Source organism: Meriones unguiculatus, chromosome X (assembly GCF_030254825.1).
Source record: "Meriones unguiculatus strain TT.TT164.6M chromosome X, Bangor_MerUng_6.1, whole genome shotgun sequence".
Lineage (NCBI taxonomy): Eukaryota > Metazoa > Chordata > Mammalia > Rodentia > Muridae > Meriones > Meriones unguiculatus.
In genome coordinates this window covers 15588255-15605947 of record NC_083369.1, presented here as the reverse complement: position 1 = coordinate 15605947, position 17693 = coordinate 15588255, and the positions used below count along the sequence as shown (strand labels likewise).

The following is a 17693-nucleotide window of genomic DNA, read 5'->3' as shown; positions in this document are numbered from 1 at the left end:
CTGATCCTCACCTCTGCTCCTCTCCCCACTTCCTCTCTTATCCAGTTTCCTCCCTCCATATACTTCGGTTGTTTATTTTATTTCCCCTTCTGAGTGAGATTTAACCATCCTCCTTTGAGCTTCTTTTGGTCTGTGAGTTGGAGGATGGCTATCTTGTACTCCCACCAGCAACGGAGGAGAGTTCCCATTTCTCCACATCCTTGCTACCATGTGCTGTCAATTGAGGTTTTTATTTTAGCCATTCTGACTGATATAAGATGGAATCTCAGAGTCATTCTGATTTGCATTTCCCTGATGACTAAGGATGTTGAGCATTTTTTAAGTGCTTCTCAGCCACTAGAGATTCCTCTGTTGAGAACTCTGTTTACTTCAATATCCCATTTTAAATTGGATTACTTGGTTTGTTGGTGTTTGACTTCTTGAGTTTAATTTCTTTATTTTGGATATTAGCCCTCTGTGGGAAGTAGGGTTGATGAAGATCTTTTCCTAGTCTGTAGGCTCATGTTTTGTCCTATTGATGGTGTCCTTTGCATTACAGATTTTTAGTTTCATGAGGTCCCATTTATTAATTGTTGATCTTAAAGCCTGAGCTGTTGGAAGTTCAGGAAGTTGTCTTAAACCAATGAAGGCTATTCCCTACTTTCTCTTCTATTAGAGTGAGTATATCTGGTTTTATGTTGAGGTCTTTGATCAACTTCCTGGCCTGAAACTCAGAGAGATGTACTCTCTGCCTACAAAGTGTTAGAATTAAAGGTATGCACCACCATGCTCGTCCTCCATTGGTCTCTTCAAAATAGCTTCAAGTAGTTGAGAAAAGGTTGTTACCCAAGGACATATGGCAACTACATGATAGTCAGGTTTGTATAGATCCAGACTTTGTAACTGTTCCAATTCATTTCTCCTTCAGTACCATGTGCTTGATTATTGCTATATAGTCTAGAATGAAAGAGCTGGGTTTCCCTGTCTTTTTCAATGTCCATCATAACTAGCCTCTTAGTCCTGCCTGCAGGAAATTCCTTAACATATCACTGATTACTCAATGAGCAGGAATAGCTCTGTTCAGCCAGAAATTTCACTGTCTAGAGTTTGCCTGTAAAAAGACAGACATTGGTACCAGGGATTGGGGTATTGCTGTAATCGGCCTGACCATGTTTGGAGGAATGTGGACTTTGGGACTCTGAATTAGGAAAACAGTTGACTGCTTCAATTGGGGGTTAATGGGCCTTAATAATAGGAGAACGGGAGAGTGATGGCAGAGAAGATTTCCAGACAGCCTAGTATTGATTGTGTTAAATGGTTATTAGTGGCCAGTCTTATGTAGATCTATGATGAAAAGGTTCAAACTAAGCAAGAAAAAATACAAAATGTACAATTTGAGAAGAAAAGGGGCACCAAGAAGTATAATACAGCTAAGTACTGTATTCAAGTACGTAAACAGATTAAAGTAAAACTGGATCCTAAATTGAATAAAGGGAGTGGTGACATCAGGGCAAGCCCCCCCTCCCCCCCGCTAAGCTTCTAACTTGGAGAAAGGGACGAAAGAAAAACTTAGAGCTGGACATGGTGGAACTCACTTTTAATTCAGCACTGGAGGCAGAAGCTGGCAGACTGCAGAGTTCAAGGCCAGCCTGGTGTACAGAGAGAGCTCCACCAAGTTTAGGCAGTGAAGGAAACCATAACAAATAGAAAGCTAGTGAAAATGTATTTGAATGAGGGAAGTGTTCCAACTCCTGAAAGGATTGTTCTACCACATGGTTCTTCATGGTTTTAGAGTCAAGGATACAAGACAGGGGTTATAGAATCTGCCTCCAAGAGTAAGGAAAGCCACTGAGGCCAGGCATATCAGGGGTGTTGCTGCATAGAGGCCTAGAGAGGCCATTGGGTAAAGCAATGACGGTGAAGCCTAGATTGACCTGGAGACCTCAAGAGGTTGAAGAGAACAGAAATGTGAGAGATGTGCTGAGGAAAGCTGCTAACAGAGAGTGGTACCAGCCCAATAGAAAGAAATGTGTTGTAGTCAACAAAGCTGGAAAAAGTTGGAGATCTGAAGAGCTCTATGACATCAGACATGAAGATATGGAGTTTGGAGTTGGCCCAACTGGGTTTCAGCCTTCTTTTGGTCCATTATTTCCTCACTACACTCCCCTTCTTTCTCTTTGGAAGGGTAATGTATATCCTGTGCCATTATATGTTGGAAGTAAGTCATCTGATTTTTCTTTTTGATTTTACAGGGAGTTACAGGTAAAAGATTGTCATGAGTCTCAAAACAGATTTTGAACTTCATACTTTTTTCCATTTTAATATAATTTTTTATTTATTATAATTTATTCACTTTGTATCCCAGTTGTAGCCCTACCTTTGTTCCCTCCCAATCCCGCCCTCCCTCCCTCATCTCCTTCCATGCCCCTTCCCCAGTCCACTGATAGTGCAGGACCTCCTCCCCTTCGATCTAACCCTAGCTTATCAGATCTCATTAGGACTGTTTTTCATAGTCTTCCTCTGTGACCTGCTCAGGCTGCTGCCCCCTCAGGTGGAGGTGATCAAAGAGCCAGCAACTGAGTTCATGTCAGAGACAGTGCCTGCTCACCTTATTAGGGAACCTATTTGGAGACTGTGCTGCCACAGGCTACTTCTGTGCAGGGGGTCCAGGTTATCTCCATGCATGGTCCTTTGTTGGAGTATCAGTCTCAGAAAAAAACATCTAGACCCATTTTTTTTTGGTTCTGTTGTTCTCCTTATGGAGCTCCAGACCCTTCCAGGTCTTTACCCCTTCTTTCATAAGATTCCCTGCGCTCCGCCCAAAGTTTGGCTATGAGTCTCAGCATCTGCTTTAAAATCCTTCGGGGTAGAGTGTTTCAAAGGCCCTCTGTGGTAGGATCCTGTCTTGTTCCTTATTTTCACCTTCTTCCGATGTCTATCCCATTTGCCTTTCTCAATGAAGAGACCCAGGGTCCTCCTTCTTGCTTAGCTTCTTTAGGTGTACAGATTTTAGTATGTTTATCCTATATTATGTCTATTATCCACTTATAAGTGAGTATATACCATGTGTGTCTTTCTGCTTCAAGGATACCTCACTCAGGATGATGTTTTCTAGCTCCCGCCAGAAATTGTGGTCCATTTACACAAAGGAATACTACTCAGCAATTAAAAACAAGGAAATCATGAAATTTACAGGCAAACTTTTAAACAGAGTCGAGATTGTGATTGATAGACTGTGGATGGGTGCTTCTGAAGTTAGACTGAAGGCAATTTTGCACTCTGATAAGCCTACAAGCCTATGGGACCAGGGAGTAGAATGTGGTTGTTTGAATGAAAATGGACCACACAGGCTCATAGGGAGTGGCACTATTAGGAGTAGATCTGGCCTTGTTGGAGGAATTCTGTCACTGACAGTGAGCTTTGAGGTTTCAAAAACTCAAACCAGGCCCACTATCTCTCTCTTTCTTCCTGCTGCCTGATTATCTGGATGTAGATCTCATGGCTCCATCTCCAGCACTAGGTCTGCCTGCACGTGCCATGATGACAATGGGCCAACCCTCTGAAACTGTAAGCCAGCCTCAATTAAATCCTTTTTTTAAAGGTAGATCTTTGTTTGTTTTGTGTTTTATTTTGGAGAAAGGATCTCTCTGTGTGTAGCCTTGGCTGCCCTGGACTCGTTTTGTAGACTAGGCTGGCTCCGAAGTAACAGAGATCCACCTGCCTATACCTCCCCTAGTGCTGTAATTACAGGTGTGTGCCAACATGTCCAGCTGCTTTTCTTTATAATAAGTTTCCATGGCCATGGCTTCTCTTCACAGCAATAGAAACCTAGAAAAAGATAACAGAGTAGGGTGTCCTTGCCTGAATCTGAAAGGTGTTTATGGGCTACTTCATAGCCCAGATTTTTAAACTTTGAGATGAGACCCTGTAATTGAATATATGGGTTTCTAAAAGTTGGGCATGGTGAAACACGTATGTAATCCTAGCACACCAGAAGTGGAGGCAGGAAAATCTCAAGTTCAGGTCTGCTCTTTGAGGCCAGCCCTGGGTGACTAAAACTGAAAAAAAGAATAAATGTGAAGTGTTTCTGGTATGTTCATGTTTCACCACACGATGTCAGATTTGTTTCTGAACACACAACATGGACTTTGCACTGTGCATACCGTTACAACATGCGATGATCAGGAATGCATCCTGAAAACACTTCAACTAAGATTTGAGATTACTGTACGAACTCATAGAGTTTTTTGCTCTTATAGAAATATAATACAGTAAAAAAGACTTTTAATATTAATATTTCCCTGCCATTATACCTTAGTATGTATGTATCAAGCTAGTATATCTTTGGATTATATTATATTAGAATGTTTTATTTCATTTTTTAAAATATTTTAATTTTATTTTTAAAATTATAGTGTGTGTGTGTGTGTGTGTGTGTGTGTGTGTGTGTGTGTGTGAGTGAATGCACATGAGCACAGGTACCCATGGAAACAAGAGACACTGGATAACCTGGAGCTGGAGTTACCTGACATGGGTCCTGGGAACTGAACTCTGGTCCTCTGCAAAACCAGTACACACTCTTAACTACTGAGCCATCTCTCCAGCCACAGAGTGTCTGAGTTTAAAGGGTGCTGGTTGCATTTCTGAGTTGAGTTTTTTAAAAATGAAACCATTAAATGAAAGTCAGCTTGATATTAGGACAGGGTCCCAAACAATTTGTAAAATGGCCCCAGACACATTTTGTGTGTGTATACATAAATGGTTCTGGTGTGCATGTATGTCTGTGTGTGTGAGAGAGAGTGAGTGAGTGTGTGTGTGTGTGTGTGTGTGTGTGTGTGTGTGTGTGTAGTAGGAGGGGCAGAGTTTGACAGCAGTTGTTTTTCTCTATTGCTTTCCATTGTATCATCATTATTTTTGAAACAGAATCTCTAACTGATCCTGAAGTTTATTAGTTCAGCTAGACTGGTTGGCCAAAAAGCCCCATTATTTCTGTCTCAAACTGTCCAATGCTGGGATTTCAGATGCATGCTGTTGTACTTGGCTTTTTTTTTTTTTTTTTTATGTGGGTGCTGAGGTTCTGACATCAAGTCCTCATGCTTGCATTGCAAGTACTTTTGTGACTAAGCCACTTGCCTATAGCCCTGTTAAAACATACTTCAGCAGGGCAGGTAGATCTCTGTGAGTTTGAGGCCATCCTGGTCTTTAAAGCAAGTATGGGACAGCCAGGACTACACAAAAAAAACCCTGCATCAAAAAAAGTGGTATTCTGACTATTCATGATTACCAAAATCAAAGTATTCAACAGCTCTTAAAAATGTTGAAGAATGCTCTGTGCCTTATAATATCACATATTTGGTCAATATTTTCATTTTTCAGACAGAATCTCATGTAACCCTGGCTGGCCTTGAATTTCCTACTTGAACTTCTGGCCCTCCTGCCTCTACCTCCAAAGTGCTAGAATTATAGGCACACACCATCCGTAACTTGATTTATACGGTGTTACAAATAGGACCAAGCTCTCCATGAATGCTAGGTAGGCACGCTATTAACTGATCTACATTTCCAACTCTCAACAAGGATTTCTTTATGTAAAAATAGACAATCACACCTATCTTACTAGTATACAAATCTACTTTTGCCTTTAGTGGTAAAATTATAGGTATATCAATAAATTTATTTTAAAAGAAATTTTCATTATCAATAAAAGTTTGATTTGTATATACCTATATATCTTATATACTTAGATAATCGGAGTCATGTAGAACTTTCTTGGCCCATAGACAGTCATGAGTGGAAAGAGTTTACGAAGCCCTGCTTGGACTTATAGCAGCTTACAGGAACTGGAGAGACAACCAGTAAGCCTGCGTAAGTCTGTACTAAGTCCTCAGCAACTATATTATGATTATTAGCTTGTTGTTTTTGTAAGGGTATCTCTGACTCTTTGCCTGCCCTTAGGACCTGTTTCCTCCTACTGAGTTGCGTTGCCAGGCCTGATATGAGGGTTTGTGCCTAGTCTTCTTATGCTGTTCTCAGTTGACATCCTTGGGAGGCCTGCTCTTTTCTGAAGGGAGGAACAGTGTATCTGGAGGGGAGGAGAAATGGAAGGTGGGAACGAGGAAGACTGGAGGGAGGGAAAACTGAAGTTGGTATGTATTGTATAAGAAAATTTTAAAAAATCGAGGGAGTAGTGGTGCATGCCTTTAATCCCAGCACTTAGGAGGCAGAGGCAGGCTGATCTCTGTGAGTTCAAGTCCAGCCTGGTCTACAGAGTGAGTTCCAGGACAGCCAGGGCACACAGAGAAACCTGTCTTCAAAACAAAACAACTCCTCCTAAAATATTCTGCTGTAGAACATCATTATCAGCAGCAGGCTTAGAAACAACAGTTCAGAGACCTAAAATAATTGTCTTGAAATCCACATATGCCAGTCCAACTCAGATGGATGGCTTGTGTTTACAGAAGCTGGTAAGTATTTTAAAATGTGGGGAATGGCTTCCTTAATCTAAAAAAGTATACTGTTAGGCCTCAATTACTGAAAGTGAATATTTTCACAAAGTTGTCTTCTTAGGACAGGTCCCAGTTTTAAGTCAAAGGGGAATCTGGATGGCAAGTGTATATACAGGACAATGATTAAGTCCATTCAGTAAGTCATAACTTGGCAAAAAACATCAGCAGTAGCATTCGATGGTATTCAATAACAAGATTTCCCATTTTTTCGTGACATGTGTGTCCGTGTGTGTGGTATTCATGTGCTTGTATGTGTTTGGCTGCACATGAGCACATGCTTGGGGAAGCCCAAGGACAACCTTCAGTGTCATCCTCAGAAACACTATCCACCTCCCTTGAGACAGAGTTTCCTTAGCCTAGAGCTCCCCGATCAGGCTAGGATGGTTGGCTTGCCAGTGCCAGGGATCCTCCTGTTTCTTCCTCCCCAGTACTGAGATTAGGAACATGGCTTTTCACATTGGTGTTGGGGAATCTAACTCAGGCCCTCCTACCTGCAAAACAAGCAGTTTACCAATTTAGCTTTCTCATGTTGCCCGGTTTATGAAATCAATTAATATGGATGACAAGGACACTTGAGTTGAGGTTTTGAGGCCTGATAGGCTGATGTCCTTTGCGGTAATTCTTGCGGTGCCTTCTGTAACTCTTGTTTACCAGCTATCCTTTTCCACTGCTAAAGTGTTTCTCCTACTGGTATCAATTCTAACTTGGTGCCCAAAAGAGGGAAAATCCTGGTTATCTCTTGGCTTGCAAAGGAAGAGTTGTGACCACAGAGATACATCTTTTCCTTCATCATAGGCACCTGCTCTATAAATGTCACATTTACCATTTCTAGAAAGTTGCATGTGGCTTCCGTGACATATGGCTATTTTCCACTTCTATTCTTGTATTTTGAGCAGGTTAGGACAAGTTAGAGGTTCTGTCAGGTTATTGTTCTTTCAGAGTTGAAAAAAAAATCACTAAATAGTTCTGAAGGTTCAGAAATGGTGATTCTTGACTCTTCTGAGTGAAAACCAGAGGATAAGGCTAGGGCTTACAGAGGACAGAATAGAAAGAGTATACAGAAATGCATGTTCTGTTTCCAAACAGCTCAGTGAAAGCCTAGTAAGAGCACAAGAATGAGCCTGAAAAAATTCCAGCCTCCTGCTTTCACACACACACACACACACACACACACACACACACACACACACCACCACCACCACCACCACCACCACCACAACCCTCACATGCCTTCCCCCGCCACTTTGCCTCCACACCCTGGCCAGGGTAACTTTTTTTGTGTCTTGGGAGTCTGCAAATTTGAGTGACAGAATAGGTCACAGGTAATGGAGAGGGATCGTCGGACAGGAAGCCGAGGTCTTCCTGGTGGCTGTATGACCTTGGGAATATTAAATACCCTGAGAATATTACTGAAACCTCAGTCTACTTTAGTGTCAAATGGGAAAATTAAAATGCTCTTGAAGAACCGAGGAAAGAGTTAAGCACGTGACAAGTCCAGCAGTTTCTGGCACATATTTAGTACTAAAACAAACGGAGCTTTAATTTAATGATTATTGGTCTGTTCAGATACCACAACTTTCCCTTGGCAGGTTTCTATCCTGAAGATACCTGAAAAGCTGATGTGTCTGAAGACCCGGCACCAATCCAAAATGTCACAGGTAACGCTTGGCACCTTGGTCGACTTGCCTCCCTCACTCCCTTCACTCTGTAAGCAGAAACGGGAGTAGGGTTCAAGAAAGCTGAAGAGATCTTTGCAGTTTATTACATAGGTAGGACCATTGGCCCCAAATTCTCTGAGTCGGATACTCTCCATTCCCCTACCGCTCCGAGTATAGTCACCCCATTTCCCCGAATTTCATCAGCTCAGGCTCTCCAGGTATTAATTTTTTCATCACCAGGAATCCCACACTGGACCCCTGCCACTTAGCCTGTAATTCCTGGAATGCTACTCTAGCGAACATTAGTGACACCCGGCGGGGGTTATATCACCCTGGCAACTGCAGAATGCTCCTGCGAAGACACTTTTCTCAGCCAGACTGCTCTTAATTGGGTTCCTGCATGGCCGCAGGTCAGACCTGGGAACCAAAAGGCAGAATCTCTCCTCACACTGTCCAATTCCGGGCTTAGAAACTGTACTCTTATCTCTCCGGGACAAAGCAAAATGTGAGGAATATCTGCTTACTCTCTACCATCTGCTCGGAGGTGGCAGTTCGGAGAATTTTCTGATAATTGAAAGGGTGCCCCAGATGAGGCAGCCTACAGCATGCTATAGTAGAAGACATCACCATCTTTCCCTGGTCAGAGGAGACTTCCTGCATGATAGTCACCCCGGTACCAGGGATGCTTCTCAGAAACTGTTACCTGCAGGCTCTCTAGGGAAGGCTTGTGAGCTGGATTAGAAACTGTAAGAGGACTCAGAATGAAGAGACTTAAAAAGGCTAACTTTTAGCTTAACAGTTTGAGTGTTGAAATAAGCAGTGCTAGCAAGATCCCAGTCAGATTTTTTAATTTTTATTTTTTCATATTCATTACAGTTTATTCACTTGGCGTCCCAGCTGTAGCCCCCTCCCTCATTCTCTCCCCATCCCGCCTTCCCTATCCCAGTAAGATCTGAGGAGCTTATTGTTTCCTAAGAGCCTCTCTTATTAGATAGGGCTTTTATTAGCCCCTGCCACAGATTTCTCTCTCCCGCTTCATCTCTGAACTCAGGATTGTTTTTTCACCAGTTCCTCCTTTTGCCCTGTCACTTCAGTCTCAGGCATCACTCCTGAGATACCATTAAAGCATACCAGTCTTTCATTACACCTTGTTTTTCCCTTCATCTCTCTTGACTATACTATGCCTTCCCCCATCTTCTGCTTCATACTCCTGATCCTTTCTCAGCTTCCCTTGTCTGGCATTGCCTTCTCCACTGCCCTTCCCCCCATCATGTAGTTGAAAGTTATACTTGTGGACTCCCATAGTACACCTCACCCCAGTCCTTTTTTTTTTTTTTTTTATAACACTTGTCACAGCACAATATAATTGCTGGTTCACTTCCATGACTTTCCTCTTTTAGGGGGAAGTTCTGAAGCCCAGCTGAGGCTTATTTACTCTTATATCCCTATCACATGGCCTTATTCTCAGCACACATGCCTAAAGAATGTTTATAGAATAAATGAGCACTTAAGCATGATATCTAATTCATTATACTTTTATTATTATTATTTTTACTATACTCTGTTTTTGTTAGTTTGTTAGCGCAGCAGACTCAAAAGGAAGGCAACCACAAATGAGTGGCTTTATATGTGGGGTGTGTTTATGTATGTGCATGTGTGTGTATTTTTACTGTTATTTAGCTTATTTTATTTTAAATACATAAATATTACCAATTCATTTTACACAGTTTTATGAACTTTTAGACTGAAACTGGACAGGAAAAGAAAATGAGCAATTTCATTTCTATACACTGATCATGAAGACAATTGAAGACTCTCTTAGAAGGGAAAAAAATAATGTTAGAATTGGAACACAATAAGCACAAGGTGTATTGTTTACCCCAACCCTTCCAACTTCTGATTTGGGATACTAGTGTTTAATTCCCAAAAGCCCTTTTAACTGATGCACTCAACTAAAGTGAAAACATCAGACTTCACATGGAACCAAAAAAGAACATAGTAGTTGCCTCAGATCTGGCCCTGGCCTCCTTATCTTCTACTGCCTCCCTGTATTGCTCTGGCCAGTCCTGTGGCCGCTTTCTATAGAGCCTAGCCATGTATTCCAAGGCTTTCATTTTGCTGTTTTCAAGGTGGGCCTGAGGACCCCAAAGCAGCTCATATTCAACTGGATTAGAGGAAGAGATGATCTTTTCCAGATCCCACCATTTACCTGCAAATTTCATGATTTCTTTATTTTTCATTGCAGAGTAATACTCCATTGTATAGATATACCACAATTTCTGCATCCATTCTTCAGCTGAGGGGCATCTGGGCTGTTTCCAGCTTCTGGCTATTATAAATAAGGCTGCATTCCAGGAGTAAGTTCCAGATGTTGGCCTCCTTGACACGGTTGCCCATCAGGAAGAGCAAACCCAGTATCGGCATCACATATTCTTGGGTGGGTCTGCCCAGGCTCTCTAGCGTTACTTTTTCTTCTTCTGATTCTGGTTGTTGGACAAGGAGGTAGATGTGCTCACTGGTATCAACCTCGATCCGAGAGAACCTGTAAAACAGATCAAGGATTAGAGTGGCCCGGCTGAGGATATTTGGGAACGCATCCTCGAATTCTTTGCCAGTGTGAGCCAGTAGCTCATCCTGATGTATAGGCAGCAGCTCCTCGGTGACATTCATGGCCCAAATGCACCAAATCATTTGCTTTATCATTCATAGTGTCCTCCGACCAGAACTCTAAGCCAGCAGCCTGGCTTCTCTCTTTAGCTTTAGTCAGCTTCCAGGGCCTTGTTCTCTTCTTCTGGCCAGCTCCAGGGTTCTTCGTCATGGGCCTCTGCTACAGACGTCAGGGCTTCCATCTTTGTGACTACTGTGTGGGCTCTAGAGAATAAAGGTATCACATTCGAGGGGATTAGTGCCATATTCTGTCCTCTTGAATGGCAACAGGGGAAGAGAGGCCTCCATTGGGGACCTGCTGTTAAAAGGTAGATGTGATGGATGAGCCTCAGAGGATCAACAACAGAAATCACAAAGATGGCTGCTGGCTTAGAGTTCTGGTCAGAGGACGCTATGAATGATAAGGCAAATGATTTTGTTGAGCGTTTTGTAATTGTGTCCAGGGTCTCTGCTAGCCTTTCGGTGGTCTGGGGACCAGGTGTGCCGATTAGGTTGGAAGTGTCAGTCTGAGGATCAAGAACTCTCAGACTCAAGCCAAAGACCCGATTCAGGTGAGCTGAGGCTCGTCTGAGGATCTCGGGGAACTGATCTGAGTATTCTTTGAGAAACTCCAGCATGTCTGCTGGATAGAGCCCTCGCTTTGACTTTTCATGTGCATGAAATTCACCAAAGCAACCGACCTGTCTTCTAGAGGGTCGTGGACCCTGAGAGCCCCCAAACGTTGGGACTGCTCTTCAATGAGAACCTCCATGTCATTCAGGTTCCTGGGCAGCCTGGGGACCCTTGGCACCCTGCGGATCGTTTGGGATCTCAAGGCTCTGGAGAGCCTCAGGAACTAGCATGGAGGTGGGGGGCCTCGAGGCTTTAGTATCCTGCCTTTCACTCAGGCCATCGCTGTAATCTGCAGTGGTCTCCGCGTTGCCATGGCGTGCCTTCTGGCTTACCAGAGACGTGGTTCCAGGAGACAGGAACGTGAACGCGGAGGTCAGTGATCCGTTGGAGAGAGGATCTGAGGTGTGTTGGTGCCTCGGCACAGAGCCGAAGCCTGTGCTTGATACTCAGAAAGTTGTGCGGCTCAAAAGTGAGAGCCGATAGGAAAGGCGATCTTTTTACACAAGCAGTAGCCAGCCTTGAGCAAAAGCCTAAGAGCAGTTAGCTTTGCCGCAGGCTACGCAGGGCAGGTGCACTCGGGCTCTAGAGTGGTGACCACGCCTCTCTAAGGATTCCACTCCAGCTCCTCCCCCTCTGACTGGCAAGCGGTTTGCCGTGGGGTTCGAACTTATTAGGGCAGAGAATTAGCCAAAAGGAACTACGGAGATGAAGCAGAAGAATTAAGGGATAGGGAATGTAGTGATGCTGCATTTGAAGTTTTTCTAGGGTTTCCGTGAGCTGTTAAGAACCTTGGTAAGGCTTAATAGAGGATTCGAGATGAGGGGCGGTATTTATGATAATTTTGTAGGGTTATTAAGGCCTTCACCAACTGAACAGATTCTTTCTTGAGCACATGCTCATCCCAGGCACAGTGCTGAGATATTTGTGACTTTCATTAGAGATCGCGGTGAGGAATAATTCCCTTTCATACAGAGCATGCAGTACTAGAACATACTAGTTGGTTGGTTCAGTCAGTGGTAATGAGCACCAATCCTTTAACAAGCACTTATTGGGTGACAGGCAATGTTTCTGGTGTTTCACTTTTCTCATACTAAAATCACTTAATCTTAGCTAGTCTGAATAGTATTCATCTTAAAGGTGAGAAAACTGACTCAAGGAGGTGAGTTTGCCTGTACAAACTCAGGCAGCTACAAGTGAAAGAGGTCAGGCTTTGGATCCTTTTATCAGAGTCCAGAACATAAACATGTCCTATCACACCATCTGACTTTCAAGGAGGTCTTAGCTCTGTTTCATAAAAATGGCTCAGATAAAATTGATGGAAATCAGTATGAGTTAATTTCCATAGAGTATAAACACAGAAAGTAGTGAGTGACACTTTTGTTCCAAGTATCTTAGTTTGGAGATAGTTGCTGAAAAAGAGTCAAAGGAGTTGTGTTCTCAGTGGTCAAAGTGAAGGAAAGAGTTCATGGTTTACAAGGGCATTTTAGCCTTAGGGACCATCAACAGGAAAGGTCCAGAAGTATGAGAGTAAAGATAAGTTTTTGTAACTGAAAGTTATCCATATTGCCTAGAGGCAGAATATGGGTGGGAGACAAGGACAGAGATGGCTAAACAGGAAGGACTGAATTTTCTCCTCCATGACAGAACTGTTTAGGGCTGCACAGCAGAGTAGGTTTGTACATGAGCATTTGAGGATGCATGCATAGTCTAAACACTCTGTCCAGGAAGAAAGGTCAGTTGCTCTATTTTCTAGGAGTGGTGCCACAGTAGTTGGGCTAAAGTTTAGCCGTAATCCAGGAATGTAATGGAGCATTGTAAAGGAAGAAAAATACGTCAGCTTGTCATCTGTAGCCACAATTGAAATTCTTCCAAGATCTTGATGGTAATGATTACTGGTTTACATTCACTGATCCATTGCCCTGAAATTCCTTAAGAGGCCACTCACTCTGACATGGCAATTTTCACAACCTTGTTTTCAAAATGCTCATGCTATTACAATAGAAAAATAAGACGTTCAGGTCCAAGTATTTGGCCAAACTGGGCAAAAGCGACCTGTGTTTACTACACAGATGAGTGTGCAGGCTTCATAAGACAGACTGTGGACTGTTTTGTGTTGATCTGTGGATCATGCCTTAGGAGAGCCTTGTGAGAAACAGTGCCCTTTCTCAGCTCCTGTGATAGTATTACATTGGAGGAGGGCTTTTACGCCAGTGTCTCCCATTCTCTAGAACGGTAATATTAGATTGGTGTTCCTACAAGTAAAACTAAACTTAATTTGTTTCTTTTTAAACCCTCCTTACTTATTATGAATAAAACCCACTCACAGTTTGAGTTGGACTTCTTATTCTCATCTAGTAGGAGAACATCAAGTGAAAAAAAAAAAAAAAAAAAAAAAAACACCTTACCTCTGAAATGACATATCAGTCTCATTCCATGGTAATCAATTCCTTAAGAAGTTCATCCTTACTTGGTTCTCTATCTTCCTCATTGTTCACAGCACATTTTTCCAGGAAGTCATCTCCTGAACACACTGAGCTGCATTTTCTATTCATGCCAACTATTTTTGTATTCTACAAACCAAGGAAGATTTCAAGTTGTTGTTAAATGAACAACAAAGGAGCTTGTCTGTGATTCACATATGTCAATATAAATGCAAAAAGGTGGGCTCACAGTCTTTATCTCAAACTTCTTTAGAGACTTTGTTAAATTTTATTACACATTTTAAAAGGATGAATATTTTGCATACTATTTTATCTTTAATATAATTTTAATAAAGCATTTCATTTAACTACTAGAAAATGCACATAATAAAGTCCACAAAACACAAATATAGTGCTTGATAAGGTATGACACATTGAATACACCATGTGATCAGGATGCCACTTAATATCATTTCTAGCATCTTGAAAGTATTTGTGGCACTTTATCCTAATACTTTCCTTCTCACTTGTCCTTAGAGAATATTGGCATACTGGGTTCTGATATTTTAAATTAGTCTCTATATATTTTAATTTATAATTCTATATATTTTAATTTATTTAGATATATTATTTATATAGTAAAATGCTATATATTTTATAAATTATGTATAATTTAAATAATAGATTTTTACAGGAAATATTTTTCTCTTTTCCCGAGAGCTGCCCAAACTCTATTGCAGTTTTGTTGTTGTTTGTTGTTGTTTACATTTTGCTTTTCAAGACAGAATTTCCCTGTGTAGCCTTGGCTGTCCTGGACTCACTTTGTATACCAGGCTGGCCCTGAACTCAAAGAGCTGTGCCTGCTTCTGTCTCCCTGAGTGCTGTGATTACAAGTGTGAGCCACCTCTATTGCAGGTTTATATGTGTTGTTAATAACAATTGTCTGTTGATTTTCACTATTGTAGAATTTATAATTCTGTGCATATGAACTTCTATTTAAGAAGACAGAACATCTATTATATGATTATGAATTCAGAATATGCATAGCATGTTTTTTCAAAGGGCTGTTAGTCGAAGGAATAATATAATTATGCAAAACCCTATAAAAATCTCATAAAATATAACATTGTGGTGGTTACATCCTGAGTTTGTGAAGTGATAATGGTTGATTATACTTGAAGCATTCTGATACTTCTATAGTCAGAGGCTAGAAGTACAATTTGATGGAGAATCTAAAGGAAGTAGGTATTCATTATAGATTGGATCTTAATGGAAAGTGGGGACAATTCAATGTTCTAGGGTCACAGTAAATCGTATACAGAAAGAGGGAAGACTTGAATATGTCTAAGAGTACAAACTGGCAAAGTAATGGCAGTTACTCATATAGCTAGAGTAGCAGGATGTTTTTTAATCATTGTTGCTAAATATCTCCATGTTTGTTTGTTTCTTCCTGTTAAGTTGTGATGACAGAGCCATCATGTTTTTGTTCAGCTCAACTCTCATAACAGAATATTCTAATTTTAAGCTGATAACCTGTGAAATTGTTCCTGAAACAGGAGAGCATTAATATTTTTCTAATACCAATAATAGCATCAATTGGATACCAGGAACTGCCTTTCTCTTTTAGAATACCCTATTTCACTTAAAGAAACACTCAACATCCTTAGCCATCAGGGAGATGCAAATCAAAACGACCCTGAGATTTCACCTTACACCCATCAGAATGGCTAAGATCAAAAACTCAAGTGACAACACATGCTGGAGAGGTTGTGGAGAAAGGGGAACCCTTCTACATTGCTGGTGGGAATGCAAACTTGTACAACCACTTGGAAATCAATCTGGTGCTTTCTCAGACAAATAGGAATAGTGATTCCTCAAGATCCAGTTACACCACTCCTAGGCGTATATCCAAAAGATGCTCAAGTACACAAGGACATTTGCTCAACCACGTTTATAGTAGCTTTATTCGTAATAGCCAGAACCTGGAAACAACCTAGATGTCCCTCAGTTGATGAATGGATACAGAAATTGTGGTATTTTTACACAATGGAATACTACTCAGCAATTAAAAATGAGGAAATCATGAAATTTGCAGGCAAATGGAGGGACCTAAAATAGATCATCCTGAGTGAGGTATCCCAGAAGCAGAAAGACACACATGGTATATACTCACTTATATAGACCTATAAGATAGGACAAATATACTGAAATCTATACACCTAAAGAAGATAAACAAGAAAGAGGACTCAGGGTAAGATGACCAATCCTCACTTAGAAAGACAAATGGGATAGACATTGGATGTAGGAGAAAACAAGTAACAGGACAGGAGCCTACAGCACAGGGCCTCTGAAAGACTCTACCCAGCAGTGTATCAAAGCAGATATTAAGACTCATAACCAAACCTTCAGCAGAGTGCAGGGAATCATGTCAAAGAAGGGGGAGTTAGTAAGACCTGGAGAAGACAGGAGCGCCACAAGGACCAAATATATCAGGGCACAGGGGTCTTTCATGAGACTATTTCTCCAACCAAAGACCATGTATGGATATAACCTAGAACCCCTGTTCCGATATAGCCCATGATAGCTCAGTGTCCAAATGGGTTCTCTAATAAGGGGAACAGGGACTATTCTTGACATGAACTCAAAGGTGAGCCCTTCACACACACACACCCCCCACAAGGAAGGAACAGCCTTCCTAGGCCACAGTAGAAGACATTGCAGCCAGGCCTGAAGAGACTTGATAAGCTAGGGTCAGATGGAAGGGGAGGAGGTCCTCCCCTATTAGTGGACTTGGAAAGGGACAGGGAGAAGATGAGGGAGGGAAGGTGGGATTAGGAGGGAATGAGGGAGGGGGCCTATGGCTGGGATACAAAGTAAATAACCTGTGATTAATATAAAAATAAATTAATTAAAAAAACAATATCCTGTTTCATCCAAGGGCAGAAAGCATCAACTCATAGGAAATAATTCTACAACATTTAAATTACTTCCATTATTGCTTTGGTGAAATACCCAGCACAGGAACTACATAAAAGGGGTTTATTTTTGGCACACAGTTTGAGGGTACAGTCCATCATGGAAGGGGAATCCTGGTTGCAAGCCCTTGAAGCAGCTGTTCACATTGCATCTGCAGTCAGGAAATAGAACTACCTGCTCACTTTTTTTCTTTTTATTAATCTCAGGACCTCAGTCCTCAGAAGGCTGTCATCTAAAGTCAGGGCATGGCTATACAGTCACTCCAAATAACCAAAATCCAGAAATTCTCTAGGACATGCCCAGATTAGAGAGTTTAGTCTGAGATAGATCCTGGTTAGTCTCCCTTGCTCTATTTATTCCAAAGTCAATTGAATTCTCTGCTGTGAGATAAGCTAAGCAGTCGTTTCTAACCGTCTGGACAAGATCAACTGCAACAAAGAAAATTTTAGAAATTAATTATTAGTCCTTAAACTCTTTTAGGAGTTTAAGAGTTATAAAATCTAATCAATAAAGCTAGCTGGCTATAGTTAGAAAACTACGTAATCATGGTCTTTGTCCTTTTTTGTAGGTTATAGGTACAACAAAATGAATCTGCACGGCCATCACTGGCTCTATATACCTCAGCAGAATCAGGTGAAGGATAGCATATGTAGAAATTGATTAAATTTAGAGTGGCAACGGTTTGGAAAGACATTACATGAAAGTATTGCATTTCCTTAAGTGACAAGAGACTGTATGGAATAAAATAACAATGTGAAGATGAATGAGAGTACTATTAGTACCAAAGCAAATACTCCAAAGAGTGTTAAATTAATCTTGTTACATTGTCTAATGTGGAAGCTGCTCATTTTTGATGGTGGAAGCTTACCCCATTG

General features: G+C 41.5%; 1 protein-coding gene across 1 annotated transcript; it reads right to left on the bottom strand.

Annotated features, from left to right (window-relative positions):
* Window positions 1-10116: 10116 nt before the first annotated feature.
* Magee2 (MAGE family member E2) lies at window positions 10117-13974 on the bottom strand. Its single transcript, XM_021628270.1, is given in 9 exon segments — window positions 10117-10352; window positions 10441-10816; window positions 10818-10904; window positions 10906-11020; window positions 11022-11131; window positions 11134-11429; window positions 11432-11567; window positions 11569-11855; window positions 13890-13974. Coding segments are annotated over 9 exon segments (1728 nt in total).
* Window positions 13975-17693: the final 3719 nt, after the last annotated feature.